The sequence below is a fragment of the Pipistrellus hanaki genome, assembly GCF_964339955.1.
Source record: "Pipistrellus hanaki genome assembly, chromosome: 7".
Classification (NCBI taxonomy): Eukaryota; Metazoa; Chordata; class Mammalia; order Chiroptera; family Vespertilionidae; genus Pipistrellus; species Pipistrellus hanaki.
In genome coordinates, this window is record NC_140509.1 from 39,120,554 (window position 1) to 39,148,239 (window position 27,686).

Genomic DNA, 27,686 nt, shown 5'->3' on the forward strand with positions numbered 1-27,686 from the left:
GGAAATCCAAGAATAGAGCACATCTTGCCTCAAACACATCTGCAGCTGGCCTCTGAATGTTTGAGTGTGTCAATGACTGTACTATGCAGAACTCTACACTTTTCCATTTCCAATCAGGAACAGGTTGGAGAATCACATGCTAACACAAGAACAGACGGCCAGCAAACAAATAGTCCTGTGACATAGAGAGGGTGGCGAACTCTACGTCCAATCAGTAATGGTGATGGTGACTGAATCTCCTCTCTGGATTTGCTGGCACACTGGTGTTTGCAAACTTGACAGAACTTAAGGGGAGAGAAGAATTCCAATGGACTGGACAGGTTGTAAAACAGTCATTGCACAAGCAACAGTGTTTTATATAGCTTCTCAAAATAACCTAAAAGTCCAATTCAACCAATGATAATTATCTAAAACAAAGCACGCTAACTTCTCCCTGGGGATCTGGGCAGGATCAGGAGTAAACAGCCTGAGTGTGGAAGTGGGCTGAGAGTCCTACCTACCTCAGGCAGAGAAGGAAGCGCATGGAAGTGTCATTCCTATCCAGCCCACTTCTTCTAAGGAAACACTACCCTTGAGCTTGGGAGAAATGCTCAGGGGTGGGCCCAGGGAAGTCTTCCCCAGTGGGCCTGGCTTTCTCATCATAAACCCTGCCTAGAGGCAACTCTGGTGAAGGAAGAACAGAAAGAAGCTGGCAAGGAAAGTTGAACTAGAACCAGCAATGGCACTTTCTCGTGCAGTGTACCTGGCACCAGAGCCCCCTAGTCCACCTCTAATTTTAATAAGAGATTTAAGGTGAGGTGAAGGTCATGAAATATATAAACAGCCTAAGACATCGAAGACTTAACCTAAGACCACAGCTGCTATTTTGTCTGGTCCATCGCCATACCACACAGCGAGAGTTGGATCCTGTAACGGGAAGATGCTGGTGATGAGGTCGCCACTGTGAATAATGACTTGCTCATTTTTCAGCTCCTGAGCTTCTAGGCAGGAACTGGCTGTTTATTTGACTGGAAGACTCTGTGATTTACCTTGCTTGGGAATTCCAGGAATATCTTCAAAGGTGAGAGTCCGTAGTGAAGGTCTCCAGAATGCATACGACTCCACAAGGGCTTCCAAACCCATTCTAAATGGAAGGATCGGGATGGGGATGGACAAAAGAAGCTAAGTTAGGAGCACTGGAGTCTTCCTCAGGAATAAGCAGCTCAGAAAATAGCGTGGTAGGGACTTTAGCAAGTGAGAAGCTTGGCACAGGCAGAAAGAAATGCTTCAGAGATGGGCTACCATTCCGTCACTAGCTTGCAAGAGGATGACCACCCAAGAAGTCTTGTTAATGTTAGACAATTAAGCCGACCTTGGAGGATAAAAGGCTGCCCCTTGGGCTAAGTTGAGGTGAAGACCAGCCATCCTAGCTGATATGACTCCAAGGCTATGCTGTGATCTGGAACCGACCCCCCCTTTCCCTGTTACATTACTTCCTCTCTCTGGTGAGGAAGTCTCTGCCACAGAGCATGCCCTGTGCAGCCACCTCTTTCCTACGAAACATTTCTGTCCGTCACTCGTTGCCTCAGCAGCCAGCTTAGAGGAGCACTCATCCAAAGAAAACTGATTTCCCTCTCAGGGACTTGATCTCCATCACATCTGGGGCAGCCAGGGAGGGTTCTCAGCCCAGCAACAGGAGGTCTGAGGGGTAGCACTGGCATCTCAGCGCACGATGCAGGAGGATCATAGGAAGGTGGTCTCACAGGGCGGTAGGGCATACAGAGCTGGCATTAGCATCAAACATTATTTTTAAATTCCTACATACCCTTAAAGGATGAACACTTAAAGAGACAGAACAAGTTGATTATGGACTATTTACATGATATATGCATATTTTAAAACAAGAGCAACTACTCTAACTACAGATATATGTGTATGTATCTCCTACCTTAAGTGATTCAGAGTCTTCCCCTCCTTATATCGTATAACTAAGTCCTCTAGGTTCTGGAAACGAGGCCCTTCATTTAACTAGCCCATTCTCAAGACCTGGCCACTTTTCCCTCAACCACCTCAGCCCTAAGCAATTTATTAATGTAATAACATTGTGCTTTTCATGAAACATATAGCTCTACTGAAGGAAATGGCTGCTTCCTGGATGTCAAACAAATACTCAGACCTCTCTTGTGATTGTTAAAAACAGTTTTATGTGATATACATATGTCATCTGTGTTTAATGTAGATATTAAAGATAAGCCCACCTCTAATAGCTTAGACTCAGTGTGCTACCTCATCTGCCTTCCCTGCATCTTTAAGTCAGGATCTATGAAATAAGCCTAAAGGACACTCCCTCCCTTCAGACAATAAAAATGGTAAGCGATGTGTGCAGATAAAATAATTTCACATGACCTGCCATTATCCATTAAGGTTTTGCACATTGAATTTGCTTCTTTAGAGTGGTCAGGGTACAGACTCATTAATTTGTTGATTTCTGTCATGACTCCATAGGAGCATTACTACTTCATCTTAGTGATGGGAGACAGCTGTGTGTGTGTGGATGGGTGGTGGTGTGGTACATGCACAGGCTCGCATATATGAACCATCCTCATAGGAGACACTCATGGACCAGACTCATCTCTGAGGTCACAGGTTCAGGGGATTTTGCTCTGGGAACACTTGTAAGAGCCATCACAGGGCCACACAGGTGCCAGAACCGGGCACAGAGCGGGCCTGCATGGACCTCACCTGGACTGCACTGAGAGAGAAGGGCAGACTCTGGCTCCAGCTGTAATCAGGGTGCCCAGAGAGCAGTGATAAGGGCCCTGGGTTGAGGGTCAGGAGAAGTGAATTGAGACTGAAACACTAAAACTCACCATGTGACCTTAAGCAATTACACTAACCTCACTGGATGTCAGCTTCCCACAAAGTGAGGATTAGAATACAAAAGCTTTGAATCCTGTCCTGGCTCAACGTTGTTTGCTATTAAAGTGATTTTCCCAAACCAGACATCATATCTGTGGCTGAACCACAAGCCAAACCCAAGACCACTCTACTGAGTAGCATTTTGTGTACATTGAAGTATGAATTAGGGGGGGAATTTGCAGCCTGTATGTAGTCTGCCTGTCATTTAATACTCTACTATCAAATGCTAGGTGCTAGTTAGCTGATTACTCTATATTTAGTTTAAACAAATACTGAATTTGTATGACTTCCTAAAAACAAGCTTTTTTTGAAAGTTAGGAGACAGGTTTGTATAAAGCTGCTTTTTTATTAGCACATAGATGAGTTTCAGTAATCATAGTTTTAAATATTAAAGATACCAAAGTGGTCATGAAGTGGTCTCAAAGGAGATTTACTAAGAGATAATTAATGAGAAGCCACCAGACTTAAAAATGTATTAACTATAGAGATGAGCAGTACTGCATTACTTGCATTAGCAGCGTATACTTTATTATGCTTCAAATACAAATCCATAGACTAAGAAATTCTAAGGGAGAAGCTATTGATCATCCCAAACTCAGACCTCCTAAGTTTTAAAGAGAGGTTCTGAAGGTGACATATCTATAAGTGATCTAATTTGGAGCTATTGATATTTTTCTTGAGGCTGCTCTTTCACACTACAAGTTCCAGAAAGGATTTGAAATATTTTGCAGGAAACAGTTATAAAATATTTATTAGCTGAATCTGGACTTTTTTTTTTTTTTTAAAGCCTTCATTTTCTCCAGTAATGGAGACTTTTCCTGTCTAGTTAAAGAAAAGATAAAAGGCACCTCCTGCAGGAGTGTAGCCAAGGCGATAATTTATACAAGATGCCTTTGAACAATTTCCACATTTTATCACCACCCTAATTTATGCTATCAAATGGCCAAGTTTATTTAGTAAAATGGTTATGTTTTTCCTGAAGTATTTAAAGAGAAGAAATTTTTGTACCTTCCTGAGTAAAAAATTTTATAGGGTCAAACCTAAGGCCTAACTGAAGAATGAAACTATTCTCAGCACATAAATTCTCTTTCACGTAGCAAATGTCTTGCAGGAGAGCTTTTAAGGATTGAAGCTACTGATTCCTATAAAATAGGCTGTACAACCGTAAATAGCTAGGAAGGGATAATTTTAATTAAAGCAAATTGTTTTATAAAGTTTAAAAAATCACAAGTCCATGTTTATTTCTTATCTTGCTTAATTTGTTTATTTCATATATGGGGGAAATAAAATTAAAATTTGCATTAAAAATTAGTAACAACAGCAACAGAACCAGGGATAGTAAAGAAATATATTGAACTTTTTCTCATGGGCTTTCTTCTCTAATTATATATATATAATCACTCCTCCCTAAAACTCTCAGCACCAATGTACCCTCCAAGTTTTAAATATAACTCAGATTCTTTTTTTAAAAGGGAAAATAATACATAAATTAGAAAGCTTTAAAACTGATAAGTGCCTTTTGCATTTATCAATGGAAAATGTTAAAATCAAATATTTTTAAATAGGAAATATTGGTTTATAGATATTTAACATTTCAAAAATGAGCAATGAAGAGCTTAAGTATGAGAAGCAGAAGAAATAATTTTACTGAGAAGAAAAGTGAAACTATTCATTTCACTACCAAGAAAGCTATGTATAGGCTCAACATGTTTGCCCTATACTAAACTATTCTTTAAACATTTGAAGCAAAATAAAGTTTTAGCAAAATTTAAAAAGTGTTAACCACATAATTCATTATTTTATGTATATCCATTAAAAACTCTAAAAGTTTTAGAATCAAGAAAGAACTAGTAGTAAGCACCATGGATGCCTGGCCTCTCTACTCCTGAAACAACCAAAGGGAAGGAAAATATCCATCTTAAGCCTAGGTTTTGACCTCACCAAACAATAGACTTAGTAGTTGGCTTTCACCAAAGCCACTGATTTTTTCACTGAGCAAATTTAAAACAACAACAAAACAAAAAAAAGATGCCTTTGCGTTATGCTGATGTTTATAGAAATCTTTCTGAAAACTTATCATATGCAGCCTATTATCTCATTTCTACATGTAGGTTTATTCACTATTATTATCTACCCAAAATATGCCTTTGAAAATATTTTTAAGTTTACTGCTTCAAGAATGAACTGACCGTGTAGGGTCACAGCAGTGAGGTCTTGCTTAGAGTTTGCCTACTGGAGAACGTGGACACGGTTCCTGGCTGTGTACTCTCCAGTCCTCAGTGCTGCCCTCCTGAAGTTTCAGTGAATTTTAATAAATGCATTCTCTGCTTTTAAAAACAATTAACTACAAAACTGAAATATATGCAAGACTCTTAAGTGGATGAATACTGTTCTGCTCGAACCAAAACCACAAGAAGATTCCACCAAAGTATTTGTCAAATTAGAAAAGGAGACCTCCCAAAGGCTCCCCTCAGTCATACCAGTAGCCATCTTCCTTTCTGAAATATTCAACTTTCAGAAACGCCTCTGAAAAGCCAAGTTCACCAGGAGCTACTGGAACATGACAAAAGCCAAGCAAAGTTGTTCTCCACATTGAAACAGACATCGAAAAACACAGAATAATTTTAATACAGCCACATCAGAGCGTAAGAACACATGCAAATCTTCCCACACAGTGACGAATTTCAGAGGGAAGCCCTATTATTAGTCTTCTTGATCTCCCTGCACCAAGTTAAAAGCTGCTCTCCAAGTAGCACTTTAGTTGCCTTTTAGTCCCCACATTGCATGGTGTTTAAGTGACGCAATTGCATAGAAAGATGAAATAAAGTCTGCAAGCACTTGAGTGTGTTCTGAGAAAATGTCTTTACACCTGCCTTGCCCTATTAATCAGCTGAAAGAACTAAACATCTGGGCTACTCCCTGAGTGTCTTCTTTCTACAATTTTAAATGAAATTGTCCCTAAAAATAAGATAATTGGGGATTTTGACTTCATGTAGACACAATCTATCAATACCAAGTTTTCAAAGAGTAGTGGAATAATTTCTGGAGTAAAGTAATAAAAATTTCTCAAATACCTTTTGAAAAACAAAATGCTTTTAAAAACATTTAACTCAAAGCCTTACCCTGAAAAGGCATCTGGAGAACGTTAGTCTGTTATTACTCTCTACTACTATCAACAGTTATTTTAGAAAACGTTGCACTGAACTGTACTGGAATAAAATCATATCAATAAATTCAAAAGCTCTTGGCACACAGACTAGGGTGATCTGCTTTTTGATAAAAGTAATAGAGTGGAATTCATTATTGTAGCTCTCCCACTTAGTACAAACACCATAAAACACGACACAGAAAAAATAAACAAGTGTGTGGCTGTCAGCAGAGCCAAGACAAATTTGGAAACTAAAGAATATCAGCTCTCTTGGCAATGGGGAGCAGTTTCATATAGGAGTTGGAAATCGGAGGGAACAAGAGACCTGCCATATACCAAAGGCAGAATCAATAGATAGCTGTGACATCACTAAGCAGATTTTAAACCAAGAGCAGACGCAGAGAGGATACTGACTTGGATATGGAAGCCCCTGGGCCGGTAAGGGCAGCCTTCCTTAAGGCCCCTTCAGGGGAGCATGTGCTATCCGCGCTGAGATGGCCCATTTTCACCCCGGCATCACACATTTAAGAATGGGTAGGTCACAACACTGCACCCAAAAAGTAACTTATAAACAAGGCCCAATAGTATTAACACATTGAAACCCTCATCAGAAATGGTTTCCTAACCATGTCAGTAAATTTAACTATTTTGTCATGGAAAGGCAACAATAAAAACAACCCAATATATTTACCACAGCCAGAATGTCCTTCATTAAGACCTACCTGTTACGCCCAGAGTCTCGGAAGCCTTTGGCAAATGGATTCCTATCTATCTTCAAGCGAGTAATCTGCAGAGTGAAGAAAGAAAGAAAAAAAAAATCACATCGAATCTTATTATAAATGCCAAGTAAGGTTATTAAAAATGAAAAGGAGGGCAGAACTACAAGTAATTCCGAAATTAAATGTCAGATGATTCTATTGTGTTCCTCTCTCATTTCCCATGTATTTTTATTGTCTTAGCAGCAAAGCTAGAAGAAAATTTCAGAAATCACCCGTGAGAAAGACATTCCCCACCCCTAACTCAAGCACTGTGAATAAAGTTTGTTTTGCTGTTAATGTGCCTAGAAAAGGAGATAACTTGCCCTTTGTTTTCCAATCTCTCGGAACTAAAGTTCTTCCCTTTAACTGCGATCCAGTTTAATCCTGCTTCTCTGACAATGGTAGTGATGGGAAACAGCTCACCTCCAACTTCAATGTAAGGGCCCTGTGTATGCCTGTGTGTTGTTGAGCTCCTGCATATTCTTCTCTTCTTCAGAGTTAGGTAATATAAATCCCATTAACTTTTCTGCCTCTCTATTTTTCTGCCTCTCCTTGAACCATCTTTATGACTCTCATCGGAAAATTTTATCTATGGAGTCCTGAACTCACCAGAGTACTTAACCAGCAGAAGCCACTACTTGAAAGTTCTAATGGGATTACATCTTATTTATGTAGTAGAAATAAATGATGTTTTCATTTTAACTACAGTTCTATAACTTGTTGACTCATAACCAGCTTTTTGCCCGCTCAGACCCCAAGATTTGGGGGGGGGGGGGGGGGGGGGTTACAAATAGTCTAGTCATCTCCATTAAAAATACTTTTGTTGTATCATCTTGCAATTAACACTAGTAACCGGCATCTCATCTATTTTTTTCTAGACCTCCACTTTATCCAGAGGAATTTACAGCCTATTTTCTAAGAAGCACATCATGCTTTGTTTCCTCTGTTCCTTGGTTTAGCAGAATCTACAAAGTTAATGAACATAGTTCTGACTGTACCGTTTTGGTTGAGGACAAACACACACTGTTGGATGACACTAAGGCAAAGAAAGGCATCTTTGGAAAGTCATCTTTAATGTCCCTATATAGTTCTGTGTGTGCTCTCAGCCAGCCTCCAATCAGCTATGTAACACCTGAGACATATGAGTTCCATATGAAAGGCTTTTAGTATGTCTATAAAACTATATTATAAATTATATAATGTAAGGATTTACTAATTAATTTATTGTGTCTGTCACTCTCTCATTGAAGGAATCCTTTATAATTTGTTATAGCTCAATTCTGTTCATTAAATAATGTTTTAAAAACACTAAATAATTTAAGTATACATTTAAACAGTATTTTTAAAAAAGAGTACAGATTTATATAATGTTACCATGTCTAAATAAAGATATATAGCACAATAACATCATCATTATTTTTATTACTGACATCACATCTATTGAGTGCATACCATGTAGGCTGTATGAAGAGTTTTATGCATATTATTATGTTTAATTCTCATAGCAACTCATATGTAATTATTATCCCAATTTTACGTGTGTGTGTTTTTTTTAAACTGAGGCTTAAGTATTCTGTGATCATAAGGTTTCTTGGTGGTAGAACTGGGCTGGGACTCCAGGCTTTAGAGCCGATGCTGTTAACCACCAGGCTAGGCTGCTTACCAATTTTCCATAAGTTCTTCAAAATAGCAGCTAGGAAGTTTAAAAATAAACATGATTGCATTTTATCATTATCAATTTCCCTTCTTTTAATTTTTCCACTCTCTTAATCTATTTGTCAGCGTTTGTTAGGTGCTGTTAGACACCAACATGTACTAAGAGCTCACTGTCTCTCATATATTGTATCACAGAGGCTGGGAGAAAAATATACACAAAACATTTAACTCGGTTAACTTTTGTATGTTTGAGGAAGAGACGGTGACAGAGAAAGAAAATGAAATGACTCTGCTCTTTTCTCCATATGCATTATATTTTTCCTTTAAAAAATATTCATTTTCTGCACCTAACATATCTTAAGAATATCTTCCTAATTGTCTCTAGCTCTTCTAAGGGTTAATTTCTTGTTCCTTCCAAAGAGCCTGCAGAAAGGCCTGACATGTGAGTGTGAGAGGGCAGGGGAGCCTCGGCAGTGGGACTGGTGCCTGCACAGGGATGAGAGTGGGTGAGCCTCTCAGACTTAAAGGAAGTCCCACAGGACAGGATCCACATCTCCTCGGAAGCTTTAAAACAACAGAAACCACAACAGAGAGATTATAAAGCCTTAAGCTTTTAATAGATGTATAGAAATTGAAAGAGAAATGGAGATCTAAAATAATCCTGCTGACAAATGAAATTCTTTTTTAAAATGTACCACAAGCCACATCAGCCTCAACTACATCCCTATTTCTTATAAAAACTGACCAGAATTACATGGATTAAATTATTGGTTTGATTGAATTCTCCACCTACTTAACACAGCCTTAAAAATACATGTATGGCCAAAACCGGTTTGGCTCAGTGGATAGAGCGTCGGTCTGCAGACTGAAGGGTCTTAGGTTCGATTCCAGTCAAGGGCATGTACCTTGATTTGGGGCACATCCCCAGTTTGGGGTATGCAGGAGGCAGCTGATTGATGGTTCTCTCTCATCGATGTTTCTAACTCTCTATCCCTCTCTTTTCCTCTCTGTAAAAAATCAATAAAATATTTTTTAAAAATAAAAAAAATACATGTATGCTTACCCATACAGACAAGAACTATTTCACTTATCAGCTTATTCCCAAATTTAGGAAAGGATTACTCCACAATTGCTGATCTCTCAGTCTATAAACATATGCATCACCTTCTATCACAATTAAAATGCATCTTGAAAGAAACTGCCCTTTTTGTATATATTCCCAAATAACTATAAAAATTAAATGCTCCTAAAATATTCCTCATTATACATGGGTTGTAGTTTTAAAATAAGGTGAACTACCAAATCCCATGCTCTATGATTTAATTCATTTTTCATATTCCACATGTCTATTTCCTAGATAATATATACACTTCCTAATTTTACTATGATATCATGATTCAATATCGCAAAATGGAAAGTAAACCTACACTGTCAGTCATGAGACACATTCTTGTCTAAAAAAAAAATCCTCAGTAGAGTAGCCTTATTTGAGGAATCATGGATAAAGAATTTTTACTACTATATATATACATACACACACACACACACACACACACACACCCTGGACATCAACTATAACAAATGCTTTATGGCAATTCATAATGTATAGGTACAGTAAAAGGATAGCTAGCTTTCTATTTACAATTGAAATGAAAGGGTAGAAAGATACCAATTCTAGGAATGATACCTGCTGATTCTGATAGGCTGTGACGGTGGTGAATACAGTTTCGGGAAAGGAGAAGGCTTTCACTCCTTCCCCAGAAGGCACGGGCTTGATGGGAGAAAGGTCATCTCCACAGTCTTTGCGGATGACATGGACGCGTGGTTGGTATTTGTGCATAGAATGAAGAATAATCTATGTCAAGGAAAGAAAAGCCAAATTTGTCAAGAACTTCTGCCCAATCTCAACACCATGACTAAATATTTAATATGTAAAATAAATCACAGTTGGAAATTAAAATTTCCAAGGATGCAGAAAAGCCAATTTAATAAAGTATATCAAAATTGGAGAAGGAGAGCTAGGATGTTATTTGTTAAATGTGCATAAAAATACCCCCAAAAAATTATTATTTTGGTGAAATCCAGTATATTTAACATCAAATTTTCTGTTTCTAAAAATACAAAAATAAATTCATATGTATTTTACTTCTAATGAGCCAAATTGGAACATAGAATTGAAACCAATAAAACTGAAAATGAGATTGAAATGATTATTTAAATTCCACCATACCCATCCCCTAAAAAAACAAATATTTCACACCAGGGTTTTCTTCAGAGAACATTCTTCCCCTACTAATGACTGCAACATGTCTATTCAAAGACGAAGGGACATTTAAGGATACCCCAAGGTCTGCCTTGTGTGTGGTTCACGAAGTCTCTGGTTTGTCTAGAGAGCCCAGTGTCCATGCCTACATCACAGCAAGGCTTTCAAAACCCAGATACTGGGGGATAGAACAACTGGTATTCTCAGACTCTGCTGGAGGAATCTAATAATATGCTCCAACTACCTTCTACCCAGGGATTCCACTTATGAGAATTTGTCCTAAGGAAATATTCAAGATTCAGAAAAGCATTTCATGTATAAAGATGTGCAATGTGTTCTTTACAACAGTAGAAAAACTATAAAGCACTCACATAAGTGGATTGGTTAGGTTAATGAAAGACAACACAACTGGATATGGTTCTATTCAGCTATTACTAATACAGTTTAGGACATTTTAAACCACATAATAAAATGTTTCCTTTCAAATCTTACATGATAAAAAAAGGACCCACATTGTTTATAAACTAATCAAAACTATATAAAAATAGACAGTAAAAAGGACCCATACCAAGATATGAACAGTGATCATCTCTGAATGATGGGTTTATGGGTGAATTTTTTTCTTCTTCTTTATATGCTTGCTTTCAAGGTTGAGGAAGTGGGGTAAAGAAATAGCCTTACCCAAGAGGTAATTGCTGCTGGGATTCTATATTCATTAATGGGTTTAGTTAACAAGCCTCTATCTTCCCTAAACTATACAATTTGAATTCAGGTTTGGGGGTGTTGGAGTTCGGAGGGGAAATGCTTAAACAAAAGTCTTGGAAAAATACAGTGGTTGACCTACCTCATGGCTTTCAGGATTCAATAGGTTTAATGAGCCAAATTCAGAAGCTTTGGCCAGCCCAAACACAAAGAGCTCTCCACTGGGACAGTGTATTGCTGCCACAAGAGGAAGTCTTTACACTCTGGGAGTAACCAACACAGTGGTTAATTTTTGTTTTGTTTTTTGTTTTGTATTTTTACCCTAAAATTTCCTTTCTATTGTATTAGGGGAGGAAATGTCTGGATGACAGACATGCCTGAGGGGGTGGGGCAGCATAAGTATGAGGAAAGGAGAAGAAGCGATGGCAGCCCTCAGCATCACCTAGGGACACCCCGCAACCTCTGGGAAGGTCTCTTTCCAAGTCTAACAAAAGACAGTTTTCAGTAACCCATTAGGGGCTCACAAAATCAATTTTCCACCAGAAATTTTTAAAATAAAAGAAATTATAAAATAAAGGAGAAAATGTATGTCTATGAGTCAAGTAAAAATCTGAAAAATGCAGGAGCAAGATTTAATTCTAATAATTGGCAACTTCCAGAGCAGAAGAAAAACCGGAGAAAGCTACTTCACATAAAAAAAAAAAAAAAAAAAATACAACTAATAAGTGCATAATTAATTTCAGAAGACTACAATGAACTGACTTGAAATGAAAGAAATGAAAACTGATTTAAGTTTCTGTTTACCAGCCAATGAAAAGAAGGTTCCTGTTTTATGAAGTCTTTGTTCTCTCAAGAAGATTTCTCCATATAGCTATCTACATTTTAACTTTATTTGTCTATATCCTTATCCTAAGTCATCAAAATGACGTAGGTGAGGTATACTGAAGAAGGGTACAGAAATAGCTGATCTATGCCTATGTTTGCACATCAAAGAACAACTGCCAATAAAAATCTCAAGATTAATTAAGCAAAATAATTTTCAATATTATCTATAGGAATTTAATATATCCCTGGAAAATTTTAGAGAATGCTAAACAAGCCCCAGTTCTTTATAACATAGCATTATTTGATCTTTAATGAACTATCAAACTTATAATGATGAGCAGTCAATAATAATTTGCTTATTTAATAGAACAAGTAGAGCAAGGAGAACCACTGGCCTCATAAACAAGGAGAACACAATGATAATGCCCATCACTGAAACTCAAATAATTATATTTCACCTGCATGCTCCATGCTCTCTGTTCTGTTTAGCTGGAGGATTTTTCTTTTTGGCATTACCTAGTTCAGGTATCATGTAGGCCTATCTCCATAATACAGAGTGCAGCTTCTCAGGTTCATACACATCCCCCCACCCCCATTTTAAACACACAAGGCATGAGTCAAAAGAAGCATGATATTACTTATTTCTGATCTGATGGGATGAAAGTGCCTGTGGTTTGACAGACATGCCATGCTGTACCTTATAAAACAGCTCAATCGGAAAATACTACCTGCTGACTCTGGAAATTTTCTAGATGACCTAAATTCAGTGTTGATACAAGTCAAGCAAAGTACCAATGAAGAGAGATAACAAAAACCTGGCTCTCTGCATTTTTGGTGATCCCAAGTAATGGCTCACTTTAGATGCTGGGGTCAACGCCGTTACCCCAAGTTGCCAGCTCCACAACAAGGCGACCTTGGTTTTGTTTCAGGCCTGAAGCTGTATCTAAAGCACTCCTTAGAAATATATACTTTCAAGTTCACCAGCTCATTTAATTCACTCAAAATTCTCTGCTTCCAACATAATCCATGAGAAAACCAAGCCTCAGAGAGCCAAAGGGACTTGCCCCCCACTGACATGAACGCTTTGAACCTCTAAGCTATTACCAGTTCCTTCCATCAAGATCTTAGAAATCTCCCCTATAATACCTTGCTTTTCACCGCATTCTCAAGCAGAAATGAGAAGATGGTGAGGACAAACGTAGAGGTAGGGGTCCTCTATATCATTGAATCCTCAGCAGCTGGAAAACAGGCCCTTTCACAGGTACCCTGGCTGTGGCAACCTGGCCATACTACCTGCCAAAGCAGGAAGGTATACCTGTTAAATGTCTTCTAATGAGGTTTAAGATCCACCTGTTAAATGTCTTCTAATTCTTCAGGAAAATGCTCATCTAAACGTTTCCCTCTACACAGCCAATTTCAGGAGAATAGGGAATCATGCACATGATAAGAAGGAAATAACCCCACCCAAGCATGCTAAACATCTATACAGGGGTAGACCAGTCTTGGTTTGTATACAATCCAACATAAAGCTGGCTACAGATTCCCTGAAGAGCAAGTAGGGATTATAAAGTCTTCACAACATTCAAAGACCAGCTGTGGAGCAGTGAGACATTTCCACTCTAGATTCTTACCAATGGTCCTCTCTAAACAATTGGAAAGATGAAAAGTCGCTTTGGGGGAAAGCACAATGACACCTAATCTCAGATCTCAGGTAAACCTAGGTCCAGTCACAGCCCTGTGAGAATTTGATTCCTACAGTAACTATGGGTTTACTAAAAGTGTCAGGTCTACATGGAGTTCTCAGGTCACTGTGTTGAACACTTGTACATCTTTAGTAGAATAAAACTGGGAACTGGGAGGACAGAAAGCAATTTAGAAAAAAAAAAAAAAAAGCCAATTAGAAAACCACTTCTCACTTGAGTCTTTAGCTAGATTAGGTAGCGATTAGTATCACTTCCTCACCACCATACAAGGGCAGAGAGTTCTCTGCAGGAGGACAGGGACTTCAGAATTTGAAAGTCCTACCATAATGATGCTACTGTCTTCCCAGAGTCACATCAACAGTAGAATAAGAAACCAATTCCTAATCTCTAACCTAAACTCATTTGGGGCCATTAAAACTGGGTAAATAAACACAACAGACACTCTCTTCAGGAAGCCTCCTCAGTCTCTCCTGGCGGGTATAAGGACACATCTGAACTTCTCTGAGCTGACAGCATGATTATTTGTGTGTGGGTCTTCTCTCCCCATCTAGGCTCCAAGACTATGGCTTCTTATCTTACACCATTGGCCCAGTGTTTGTGCACATTGAAAGGAAACTAATTAGAAGAAACATTTTAATATCACGATTTGCCCTTTCTCTGAAATAGAAGTATCAGCCAAGTTCACTATATATGTACCTCGAATGTGGAAGTCAACTTAGCCTTTTGTATATATAGATTAACTTGCTTAATTAGACATGCTTTCTGATTTTTCCAGCCCAGTGAAGCACCCCAACTTCTCTTTCAGGTAATTGTCAGCAACACAGCAGTAAATATCAACACAAAGCATGTAGATCACAGAATAAAATATTTAACTGCAGCAGTGTTTGAAGTGAGCAGTGAGAAAACGTGCAATCATTTTCAAGTTCCACCATTTCTTACTTCTTTACAGTCCGGTCAAGTTTTTAAGCTTTCTAAATCTCCATTTTCCGGCTAATGAAAAGAAAATAGAATTCTATTGCATCTCCTATCTACCTATTACAGACCTTCTGTGAGGATCAAATGAGATGAGGCACAGGAAAACGCTTCACAGACATTTGGTTAAAGTGTAAAATGTTTGCACCAGGCTATAAAGCAAGTTGTGTCCTTGAGCTGAAGAAACTCCAAGGAGGCTACTTTCTAGGGAGAGGAAGCAGGGCATTGCTACATGTCATTACACCACGCCCACAGTGACAATTTCCAGGCTGGGCTGGGCTGTGGGCCGGCCGCATTTTGAGCCATGGGGTCTTGGCAGTGTGGGCTGCAATTTGGTGGGCTGTTGCTCCAGGGTGGTGGCAGGATCTGTTTCCCACTTCGGGGAAGCTGAGTGTTGGTTTGTTGTTGCCAGGTCTGTGGTGCTGTTTCTTTTTAAATGGTCAGTGTGTGTCAAGGTAGTTCCTGTGTTGAGCAACTGCCCCCTGGTGGTCAATTTGCACTATAACTACCAGTAGGATGGTCAGTCAGATGGATACTTAGGCTTTTATATATAGAGATCTTACAAAGCCTTCAAAAAATACGTTTTTACGAAAAGAGCATTTTCCAACCTACATTCTCTTCTAGTATCAACTGATTCAATACATTTTTACCATTTGCCAAGGCAATTTCCTTGCTCCCAAAATGCATAAATATATATCTTTCTTTCCTTGTTCCTCACACATATTAATTGTCTCCCTTTATTAAAGTATTATATCTACCACAACTTCACAAGAAAAATTTCACTGGTAGATGATACACTTATCTGACTATTTTGCCTATTTTCTGCTGTGTTTTTGTTTTTCCTAATAGTGAAATATTATAAACAACTGAGTTTCAACTTGTAATGTTTTGTATTTTAAAATATATTTTATTAATTCTTTTTACATAGAGGAAGAGAGAGGGATAGAGAGTTAGAAACATCAATGACAGCTGCCTCTTGCCCACAACCAAGGTACATGCCCTTGACCAGAATCAAACCCAGGACCTTTCAGTCCGCAGGCCGACGCTCTATCCATTGAGCCAAACTGGTTTCAGCTGTAATGTTTTGTATTTTAAACAAATACTGTGTGATAATTAATTTTATGTTTCAACTTGGCTAGGCCATGGTACCTATATATTTGGTCAAACACCTTTTTGGATGTTGCCATGAAGGTATTTTTTAGATGAATTTAACATTTAAATCAGTAGACTTTGAGTAAAGCAGATTGCCTCAATATTGTAGGTAGGCCTTATCCAATCAGTTGAAGGCTATTAAGAGAAAAAGACTGCAGTCTCTGAGGAAGAGGGAATTCTTCAGATTGCCTTAAGACAAGAATTACATCATCAGTTCTTCCCTGGGTCTCTAGTCTGCCAATGTACCCTGCAGATTTCAAACCTACCAGCCTCCAAAATGGCATAAGCCAATTCCTTAAAATAAATCTCTATATATACACACACATTTATATAATCCTATTAGTTCTGTTTCTCTGGAGAATATTGTTTTAAAGTCTAGTAAAGTTACAAAATTTAAAAAAACATATAAATTAATAGATCTATATCTAGTATTATAGATGGTGAATATTAGATATAAAGCCACTAATCTGATTTGAAAGCATCAGAATTGTAAAATAATTTAAATTATTAAATTATTAAAAGGAGTTTGTACCTTATCTATGACAGTATGTTGCTTTTAGATCCAATTATCTTTTTAAAAGATATATTCTTAAACTGTTGAACTAAGAAATTTAGAGCATGTTTAAGCTTTTTAAAACAAGTAACACATAATGGCATTTATTTTTAATTTCCTATTCCAAAAAAAAAATAAGATCTTTCAATGGACTTGCTGGCAACATATCAGTCAGCTCCCTAAGTGAGACTGAAGTCAAGTGAAAAATAATTGGCATATCTTGACTGTGTAAATAAAAAATAAAAGGAAGAGGAATTAATTAATGCACTAAAATACAGGGCATGACGTTGGATTCAGAAATGAATCAACCATGCTACCTTTCTATTTCTGTTTTAAATCATAAAAGGCAATAAACAAAAGCACCAACAAAATGAGACAGATGTGTCTTAAAAGCTAGATACTGCCTTTGTACCACAATGAAATTTGTACTTGAATGCTTTCATTAAGGTCCACTGCTTAAGTTATTGTCTAGCAACTTGCAAATCATATCCTGTCATCACAGTATTACCGTGTTTCCCCGAAAATAAGACATACTCCGAAAATAAGACCTAGCACATTGAAAGATAAGACATCCCTGAAAATAAGACCTAGCGCAACTTTGGGAGACAAAATTAATATAAGACACTGTCTTATTTTCGGGGAAACAGAGTACTAGTTTATGACAGTTTGCACTTGTGCTTTAAGAAATTTGCTCATAAATATGCTATCTTTATGTCACTCCTTTTAGAAATGAACTAGTTGGTTCATCATTTTATGTATGAAATACTAATCAAAAGGCATTTTAATTCTGCATCAATCAATCCCCTCTCAAATAACATAAACCTAATAGAAAGAGCTATCTTTCAATTGAAATCAGCATATATCCAGAGTTACTTATTAAAATAATAATGTAGAAATCTTGCTTATAAACAATATCACATAAAAATTAATAAGGTGCTAAATTGACTATATTATTGGGATGGCTGGCTTTGACTTACATGCCATATTTCAGCAGTTTTAAGACTAAAAGGAATTATTATTTTGACACATTAGATGTCATTACAAAACAATTGGGCGTTTGCAGATGGGACATTATGAGAAGCAATGAGCCTCAGCTGGGAAAAGAACTGGATGCAGGGGGACACAATAAATCATTATTCCAGTTAAACCAACTGTATTCATATTCAGAGTATAATAATTAGGACCTCATGGGATTTCAAACAAATGTTTTGGCTAAATAGTCTGCCTGGGGTTCTTTCGTTCTAATACAAATGTAGTATCTTGTTTTAATATATTGAATGCTGCATAGTATACTCTAGCCACAGGCACAGTCTCTGATGCAAATACCGCCTTGATTTTGCACAGCTTACGCATATGCTGATCCACCAGAAGAGTAATACTATGATCTTAGAAAAGTTCATTTCCTTCAGTCCAGCACAGTATGTGTATGGGTGCGCCATCCAATGGTGGCGAATTTTAGAGGCCATCTACTCACATGGCCTTGGTCATCCAGTTCATTGTTGGTGAGCTTTAGCTTATCGAAGCTGATCACTTGTCTCATCCACGTCTCCCCAGAGGCAGGCGAGTCTGGATGAATATACACCCGGGGTGGCACAGGGGAGTCAGCGTTCCCAGCCACCATCCATTTAGAGCTGTGGTAAACATACCTGAAAGGCGGTGACAAGGCATAGCATGTGAACTATTGCTTTCTTAGAATTTCTAACTCAGCAGAATTAGACAAAATTTTTTAAATCCAAGGCATTTAAAATGAGATTTCGACAACTTTAAAAAAAAAAAAAAACTCCCTGAGGCAGGCAGTGGCCTACTGACCACTCAAGGTGATGTATTAAGAGTTTAGTGAGAATATGCATACGGCCACCACCAGAAAATGCAAGTATCCTAACACTTACGAATTACACTTATTCATGTTAGATATTTTTCATCTGGATAGTCAACTGATGTGAAAAATTAATAAGTTGTCAAAGCCCACTCTTAAGTAAATTTCAAAAATACTTAAGAGTTATACCTAAAAGTGTCCTGCTTCTTTATTATTCCCTTTTTTAGGCTTATGTACAAGTTGATAAGATAGATGACAGAAAGGCAAAAAGAAATTGTCAGAAGTTTCAGTGACTTTTATTTTCATAGCAAAAAGTTCTATCATCATTTAGAATTATTTTTTCTAACTCTATCACACTATAAACTAAGGATAAAGTATTCAGTTTAATTTTTAATTTGTACAATATAATCATAAAATGTAGAATTTTATCTCCTACATATTTCTTTTTTTTTTCCTGTTGTAAGAAAATGCTGCAAATAATTATTAACTACCACTAATTAAAATATGCATCAGCCCTAACCAGTTTGGCTCAGTGGATAGAGCGTCGGCCTGTGGACTCAAGGGTCCTAGGTTTGATTCCGGTCAAGGGCATATACCTTGGTTGCGGGCACGTACCCAGGAGGGAATGTGCAGGAGGCAGCTGATGGATGTTTCTCTCTCATCAATGTTTCTAACTCTCTATCCCTTTCTCTCTGAAAAAAATCAAGAAAATATATTTTAAAAATAAAATAAATAAAATATGCATCAAACTTTGAAAATTATGGGATATCTAATTAATATTACTCTCCTAATTAAGAGACAAAACATTCTATTCTGTTTGTTTATATGTATCAAAAAGTGACTCTAAAAATAAAACATTTAAATTCCAATGTTTCAAGTAATCCTACATTCAGATTATTATTTGTGTTAACTTAAAACACACTAATTCAAAAACTAGGAACTAGTATGTCGATGACTAACTTAGAAAGATATAGAAAGTAAAATTACTGTGCATACTTTGTTGTTTTTCTTCCATTTGTGTTTTAAAATATAACATACAATTTACAAATAGTCTCAGAGAAATCTACCTGTGTAGTATGTGATTTTTTTTTATAGGATGAAACATTTTCATAACATCTCTGGTGAGACCTTGTTTCAATTACTGTCACTTATTTCACTCTATTTTGAGCTCAATATGCCTTCTATTCTTTAATTCCTTTTCTTGGAAAAAAAAAAACAGTCACATAATTAAGAACAATTTAAAAAAAAAAAAAACTTCCTTTATTTGGTATAATGTAATTTCAATAAATAAGTTCCTAAATACACAGGCTGTTGTGAATGTTAATTTTACATTCTAATAAGTCACAACTGTGTTTAACTTGATCAAATACCACTCTCTGGTTGCAGAGAATAAGCCAGAAAATATTTTTCTATTAGTGCTGAAAAAGTTGGGAAATCAAATGCAAATCTTGGAAATGCAAAAACAATAACAAACAAAAAAATTTAAAAGCCTGCCCTATAGGTAAAGAGTTATTACCAAAATAAATAGAGTAATATTCTCTATCAAAACCTTGAAAAAGTATACACAGTGAGTAGTTAAAAAATCCACACCCACTAAGAGAAGAAGTGTTACATGCTACATATTCTTTGTGCAGCATTCTAAATACAAATGCTAAAAACAAGTTTCTTGGGAAGCAATATAAGTGAAAGCAAATTTATGTTTTACAATTTGATCATTTAAAATTTGGTATCTTAATACTAACACTTGAAATTGTGCTTGCACTTTATGTAAAAATAATAAGAATCAGTTATGTAAAACAAACCATCCAAAATATATGGAAGAGATCTGAAGAAAGAAATATGAGATAAACTTAGTTGAGAAAGGAAATAATTTATAAGCTTATTGAGAACTACATAATCTTTCTCAGCACAAAACCCACATAGAATATGAATTTTAAACCAAGTATATTTTAAAAATAAACTTCAATGCCTTCTAGCTTCTGTCATTCCGTAGATAATTTTAGCAAAATGTCCTAATGAGTTAATTAAAAGAAGCAATATAACATATACACAAACACAAATAATTAAACTGTCCCTTTTATTACCCATTTTTTAGTATTCCATATGTGCCTGTACTAATTAAACTATATACTTTGACACCATAAACCTGTTTCCAAAAAGCAACTCCTAAATTTTAAAAGATAAAAACCAATTCTGATTTCGTTTAATAACTTATTGAATGTTGTAGGTATTTATATAAAAGAAAAAAAGACAGAAACAAAAAAACAACAACAAAATTTGAGCAATAATTTCTGGTCTCTCATTCAAAATCTCCTTTTTTATGTTAGTATTTTTAACAGAAAAATAAAAAGCATAATCATTAAAAATTACTGATTTGTTTACTTGCAGGAGAAAAAGAGCAAAGGTTGGTTTGATACTGAAGAATGTGTATCTTTTCCAACTTTACTTGATGCCTGCATAAATATATTCTCTTTCAAAATCCAAATACTATATATTTTTTAACTACCAAGCAAAAAAAACACTAATGTAATTAATTCATTACCAATTTAAAGATGTCTTAATATCGTAATGCATAATGAGTTTTTATTTTTCTAAATTATAAAAAAAAATCTTCAATCACTTCCTCAAGGATGAAAAGCCTCCAAGCAGGTACAATTTTTAATGTAATCAGATAAAGTGAATTTATTTAAAGATAAAAATCACAAAGAAAACAAAACATTTCATTAAATATTGCATAGATGTACACATTTAACATTTCTTCTCAAACTTCTAATCAAAATGTGAATCAATATAAAAAACACACTTGGTTTAACATCGCTAAACTAGCTCCTATTGAAAGTCCTCAGTACTTAAAAGACAGTTCTGTATCTATAAAAAGCAAAACAAAAATTAAGTTTCCACATTTACTCTAAAAGAAGGCATCCTCTGGGCTACTAAATCTGAAAGGTAATGGATTATGGTTCTGGGAATTCCACAGGCTTTTGGAAACAAACATCATAGTCACAAATCAAACAGACATAGCCTGCAAAATCTTCGTGTTTTCCTATTCTCCTCTAGCCAACCGATCACTATACCTGTATCTCTTGTTGTCCACTGGCACAATATCCATGGCAATGTAATATTGCTGGTGAGGATCTAATCCTGAGATCTTCACTCTCATTGCTGGAAACATGCGCCTATTTATAAGGGAAGCGAGGAAAAGGGGTTTTGGTTTGGGTTTTGCTTGTGATAACACATGAAGAATGAGTAAGCAAAAGAAATCCCCAGAATCTGTATTTTTCTCATGAACAAATTTATACCATTCACTCTGGTAATTTAATTCAAAGAATCAGAACAGGGGGACATAGCAAAACTGAGGCTTTTAAATGTAATTGCTTGTACCTTATACTCTGTGTTTACTAAAATGTCAATATAACTAAGAGCAAAATACATTGAAGGAGTCAAGGCACTAAAGAAAGCACTTTTAAAAAAATCAATAAGCAAATTTACTTTAATAATACAGATAATAAAATGTCCCAAATGGTAGAAATAGAAATTTTGAATTTCTGAAAGTGATAAAACGTATTATAATGTGAAATTTTAAAGGGGTTATAAAAAACCACAAGGAGCCAATGTGCCATGCTATAACCAAACAATATGTTCTTTATTGAGACAGGACTTCCTGTCTGCAGCATGGTAAAGGTGAAGTGCAAAAGTTGCTCCAAATTTGAAAGGTATAGTAAAACTTCTTTATTGAAAGCAGAAACTAAGCACAACGTATATTTACCAAATCACTCCTTCCCCTACCATAACCTGAAAATACTTTCTCCTTTAACCACGCTTACTCAAAACATTGCTCATTAAGAAAAACGAAAATCTGAATTTCTCTTGGCTTCCCACAGATGCATCACAGGAGATGCTAAACTAAATGTACCTATCTTTTTAAAATGTCACAGCAGCAAGGCATACAACAACACATTATTGTATATTAAAAAATGAATAGAGCAGTTCTTTAAAAAAAAAAAAAAACTTTCATCTAATGATGTATGTCTAGGATCCTTCCAGTTAAATCTAATTTTTGCTAATTTACCTTATACCACGAATTTTAGTACTGTTATTTACCAATTTTTTTCCCTATAACAATGCCATTAAAGACCACTTGCACAAAAAAAGTAAGTCCATTATTCCTAACTATGCATGAGAGCAGTTTAATATGCTGGTTGTTTGAGTGTTATTTCAGTGCACCTGTAAGATAAAGAGTAAAGGTCTTTAACTACATCCTTTATAAGACAACTGTTGCTTTGTGTTGTTGAAAACGGAATTTGGATCATTACTAATAGCTCTGTGAAAATGTAGAAGGTAGCATATGGATTCAATAAAATATGTTTTTGTAATTTCTAATAAGTTTGGATACTTTTATGCTATCCAGGTTTTTGCCATGTGTACTCCCTGAAAGAGTGGTGTGTGCTTTTAAGGAAGATATTATTCATAGATTTCACTGCACTAAATGAACTGAAACTTTAAAATGCAAATATTTCTGTGCCTCCTTCAAATTACTATGATCTGGCCCCAAAATCCATTTATTTTACTGAGGATTGCGCAAATTTCACTTTCAACAACAACAACAAAAAATGGATATAAGTTCTTACAAAAATTTTTTTAGAGTTCTTCAGCAAATTTAGATTAATGTGTTGGGTTCCAATGAGAAAAAAAATGTTAGCTGCGCGTAACTTTGGATCTACAAAAGTGGTTTTTCAAAATCAAGGAGTAAGCATATATTACTAGCGATTCCAGTAACTTTTCATCGTAGTCTAATATCAAAATAGCACAACACACCACCACGTTCTCACATTGCAAGGAAATTTTTTGGTGTTTTGATGGGCAACCAATGGGTAAATCTCAAATCTGAAAAAGCAAATTAGTTTGCTAAAGGGTAAACTGGCGTTTGTTAAAAGACAAGGGAGGGTAATCTGTCCCACAGTCCCAGAAGCGATAACTAGAGCCTAAATCAAATGTCTGGACAGATGTAAATATGATCGCGGATCTGTAACTCCCCTGCACACCGCCGCGTATCCATAGAACCGCTAGCATGTCGGCGGCGAACCGTGATTTCCTCCTGAGCATCCAGCAAGAGGGTGGCCGGACTGTGCCCCTCACTGAGTAGGTAGGTGGGGAAAGCCAGTCTCAAAAGTGAACCACTACCCAGGGCCTTGCCCCCTCTACACGGAAATGCTTACCAGAGACACCCCCCACCCCCACTTCCTAACCCACCCAGGGGGTGCCGTGAGGGGCCATTCTTTACCTGCCCGCCTTGGTGATGATCATCTCCGTGCCGATCTCGTGGAAGCGCTTCCAGAGCTCAGCTCCCTGCAGATCCACCCGCGGGGCCTGCAGCGATGGCAGCGGGGTCCCAGGCCTGGCCAGGGCGGGAGCCGGGGAGCCTTTTCGAGAGCCTCCCGGGGACGCCAGTGGGGAAGAGCCCTGCAGGAAGCCGTCCTCACAGCCTCCTGGGCAGCAAAGAGCAGAGAGGGGCAACCGGTGAGGGCCCAGAGCGGAGGAATCTTGATGGGGAGATGGACCTCGGGAGGGAGGCTGGCGAGAGGTGAAGGACCAGGAGAAAAGGAGAAACCTTCCCTTCGTCATCGGGTCCTTCTAACAAATAGGTCTAACGTCCAACACCCGCACTGCCCGCCAAAGGGGACGCTCTTGTGGGACCCTCTTGACCTCCAAGTCCCTGAAAGGCGCGCGGGCCGAGGCCACACCACCTCCGTCCGCCCCGCCAAGGCCCCAAAAGAAGCTTCGCGCGGCCACCGGGGTGTGGGATGCGTGCCCAGCGGAGCCTGAGATGGACTCCGGGGTTCAGATCCCCAGTTGCAAACCCCGACACCCCCGGCGCCCCCCGCGCGCGCACCCCGCCAAAGCGCCGGGCGCCGGGACCCTGGAGGTGAGCGCCGGGGCCTTGCTTTGCAACGGGCGTCCGAAAGCGCCTGGCTTCGGGCTGGGGCGGAGGCATCATCCTCCAGAAACATTTCGAAATAGTTCTTGCTCCGCTCTCTCCACATTCCCCGGCCGTCCCAGAGCTTGTTAGCCAAACAGCTAGCGCAGGGCAGGAGAAGAGCTCGAAGAGCAAGCCCACGGCCCTTGCCATCCTTGGCAGCGGGAGTCCAGAGAGGAAGGGACCGGGAAGGTCCGGCTACCCCTCGGGGAAACCATTCAGTTTGCAAATACACCGCCTCTTCCTGGTTTGGTTTGGGGCATTCGTTCCGGTTTGGGGGGATGATACCGTCGCTCCCTCCACCTCGAAGCTGCTAAAAGCTAGGAAAGAAAACAAGAGCACCCATGGGCTGGCACCCCCAGGGAGGCAGATGCCCAAAGCGCAGGTCTGCACGGCGGAGCGTCGCCGACAGCGGCAGCGGCCGCCGAGGGCGCGGACCGCCTGGCGGGCGGCAGCCTGAGCTGGGCAGCGAGGCCGGACTCGGGGTGAGCCGTCCGGGGGCGGCGAGATCCACCCGGGCGGCGGCGGGCTTCGCGCCCCGACACCCACGGCGAGTGCGTTAAGTGGCTGGAGTGGCCTCGGGCGCGCAGGAACCCCGCGCTCGCGCACGCCCACAACTCGCAGATTTGGGGTTCACCGCGGCCGTGGGGGCGGGCGGGACCCTGGGGGGACGCGCCACGCCGCGCCGAGAAGTTGGGTGGGAAAGGGCCGACTCACCCGCGGCTCCTCCGCGGGCGCTGCAGTTCAGCTCCAGGTCAGCGCAGCTGCGGGCGGGCCCGGAGGCCGCCCCGGCAGCCGGCGGCGGCGGCGGCGACAGAGCATTGCCTTCGTCTCCCTCGGGGGAGCCCTTTTCACCGCCGCCACCACCGCGGCCGCAGCCTCCGTCCTCCGCCGCCGCGGCTGCCTCCTCGGCGCCCAGCTTCCGCCGCTTCTTCTGGAGCTGCTGCTGCTGCTTCTCCGCGCCGATGAGCGCCTCCACGGAGAAGGCGTGCGCCTTGAGGCTCAGCATGCTGCACGGCGAGCCCCTCCGCTTCTCGGCCATCCCCGCCGCCCGCCGCCCGCTCGCCCCTCGCTCATATACACTCGCGCGGGCGCACACACGCTCACCCGCTCTCCTTCCCTCCCACCGCCGCCAAAAATCTGAACAACGGCGGAGGCCTCCCGCAGGCCGAGCACACTGACCGCCCCCTTCCCCGCCGCGGGCAAAAAAAAAGAAAAGAAAAGAAAAGAAAAAAAACAAAAACAAAAACAAATTTGGCTTTTCCTTCTTTCTCGCTCGTGTTGTTGGGAGCCGAGGAACCGGCGGCGCGCCCGCCAAGTTTTCTCTCCTCCTCGGTCTCTCGAGCTCGCTCTCCCTGATGCACTCCTTCTCGCTCCCACCCCTTCCACCTCTTCCTGCTTTTTCCAAGATCTGCCTCAAATGATGCGCCAAGGAGGACTACCAGGGGTAAAAAACACTCTGCGGACACAAATTAGGGATTGTAATTGAAATTTGTTGCCTTGATCTGTCAGCACTTCCAGCCGGGAGAGCGGTGGGAAGAACTTGCTCATTAGTGTCAATAAAGCGGCGGGGGCGGAGTGCGGGGCCCTGTCCATCACCGCGGAGGCCGGCCAATCGGGAGGCGCCGGCCCCGCGCAGCCCGCGCCCACTTCCTTACAAGGTTGCAAAAAACCTCGAGTGAAAAGCGCCGCCGTCTGGCTCGGACGTGCCAACCCCTGGGAGCTGGATCCGGTCAGTCTGCTTGCAACCAGCCCCATCCAAGCCCCGGTCTCCAGCTTTTCCTCCCTGGAACCTGGAACTGCTGAGGTTTCTGATATGAAACCGAGATGATCACCAAGTTAAACTATCAGGGATAGTTTAAGAAACCTCACACTCCCTTATCACGTCATATCGCTACAAAGCTGGACATTTCCAGGAGTAGGGAGAATTCACGTCCACCAGGCTTATCTCTTCTCATTTAAACATTCCAGTTTATGTTTTCCTTGGTAGATATTTCTTGGGGAGGGAGTGGGAGATGTATTTAAATCCTATATTATTTATGAGAACAAAATAAGCTCAGTCCCTCATATGAACTGGTGGGTAAAAGTAGGAGTCTCCCTTTTCTTACAAGCGTGATCATTAAAAACGTAGGACGTGAGATTTAAATTCTGTATGTCTCTAATGATAAGGACTTAGTTTTAAAAGCCCTAAACACTTTGCAAAGTGGAATGAGTTTTAAAATGCAATCAGATTTCCCATTGCAGAGTTTTAAAATGCGTCTGTGATTTAACCTGACTTCATTTTTGTCCTGCTTTAGACAATTTGCCATTTTCCCTCCTCCGACTTTGAAAGAGCAAACTTGTTTCTTTAAAACAAAAGTTTTATGAAAGAAGAGTGTTTTTTTTTAAAACAAATAATGCTGAACATAGACCTGTAAAGTTGTTTTGTACAATAGTTTCAACACGACTTTTTGTCAGGATTGACAACAACAACAAAAAAAGGGGTTTGATGTAAGTAGAGTAAATCTCTTGTGGAATAAAATTAATGATGCATAATACTCTCAAACACTGGATATAACATAGAGGAAGGGTTGTTTTCCCTCCCCTTGCTCCATTTAACCTCCACAAACGTTTGCTGCCCTATTATCTCTGCCTTCTCTCTCAGCTCTCAGTGGAGTGACTCAGGGAGTCGTTTTGCCACTTTGATCTTTCTTGGGAAGCTCAAGGAACGCAACCGGGAGAGGCAACCAGGAGAACGGGAGCCTGAGCAGGAGGTGCCCGGGAGCATCACCTCCTCGGCGTCCGGTGAGGCCCGACAGCCTGGGGTCAAAAACGACTCAGTGACAATCGCAAGGAAGAGGCCGGGTTTAAGGTTTGAGAAGAGGATTCAACTGGGAGGAGTTGTTTTGCATTTGTTTAAAAAAAGAAAAAGAAAAAAAAGCCTCGCAGAGGACAAGCCAGGCGGCGCCCTAGGCGGGTATTAAAAGTTAGCCTGGGTTTCCGAAGCCTGGCCGGAGGAGGACGCCGGGAGGGCTTGGGCCTGGGATGGGAGTGGGTTGGAAGTCGGGGAGGAAGGCTGCAGCCCACGGTGCAGAAGGACTCCCCAGGAGCTGTTCGGGGCTAAGGCGTCCGCATCCGCAGCCCGCGAGGGCGCATGGCCCCGCTCTAGGCCCAAGCTCTGGGCGCCCCAGGCTCTTCCCAATTTCCTTTGGGGCCTCGGAGAGTTGGAGGCGCTGAGGTCCAAGGGTGGAGTCGCCGGGGCCCTGGCAGGCCTACTCGGCCCCATG

The 27,686-nt window shown here is 39.8% G+C and overlaps 1 protein-coding gene across 2 annotated transcripts in view; it reads right to left on the reverse strand.

The window, feature by feature from the left end:
- Positions 1–26,078, reverse strand: part of TBX18 (T-box transcription factor 18) — a 29,540-nt gene extending 3,462 nt beyond the window's left edge. Inside the window, exons 1-7 of one of the 2 annotated variants that reach the window (XM_084890092.1) lie at positions 25,138–26,078; positions 23,728–23,932; positions 21,521–21,622; positions 18,105–18,276; positions 10,148–10,315; positions 6,769–6,833; positions 1,029–1,123 (exon numbers count right to left, since the gene is read on the reverse strand). In XM_084890092.1, the coding sequence (XP_084746218.1) occupies positions 1,029–1,123; positions 6,769–6,833; positions 10,148–10,315; positions 18,105–18,276; positions 21,521–21,622; positions 23,728–23,932; positions 25,138–25,462 (1,132 nt within the window). In that variant the 5' untranslated portion in view covers positions 25,463–26,078. Of the gene's footprint in view, positions 1–1,028; positions 1,124–6,768; positions 6,834–10,147; positions 10,316–18,104; positions 18,277–21,520; positions 21,623–23,727; positions 23,933–24,336; positions 25,081–25,137 lie in introns of those variants that run through there. The other variant, XM_084890093.1, reaches the window with a different exon arrangement.
- Between the last annotated feature and the right edge of the window lie 1,608 nt (positions 26,079–27,686).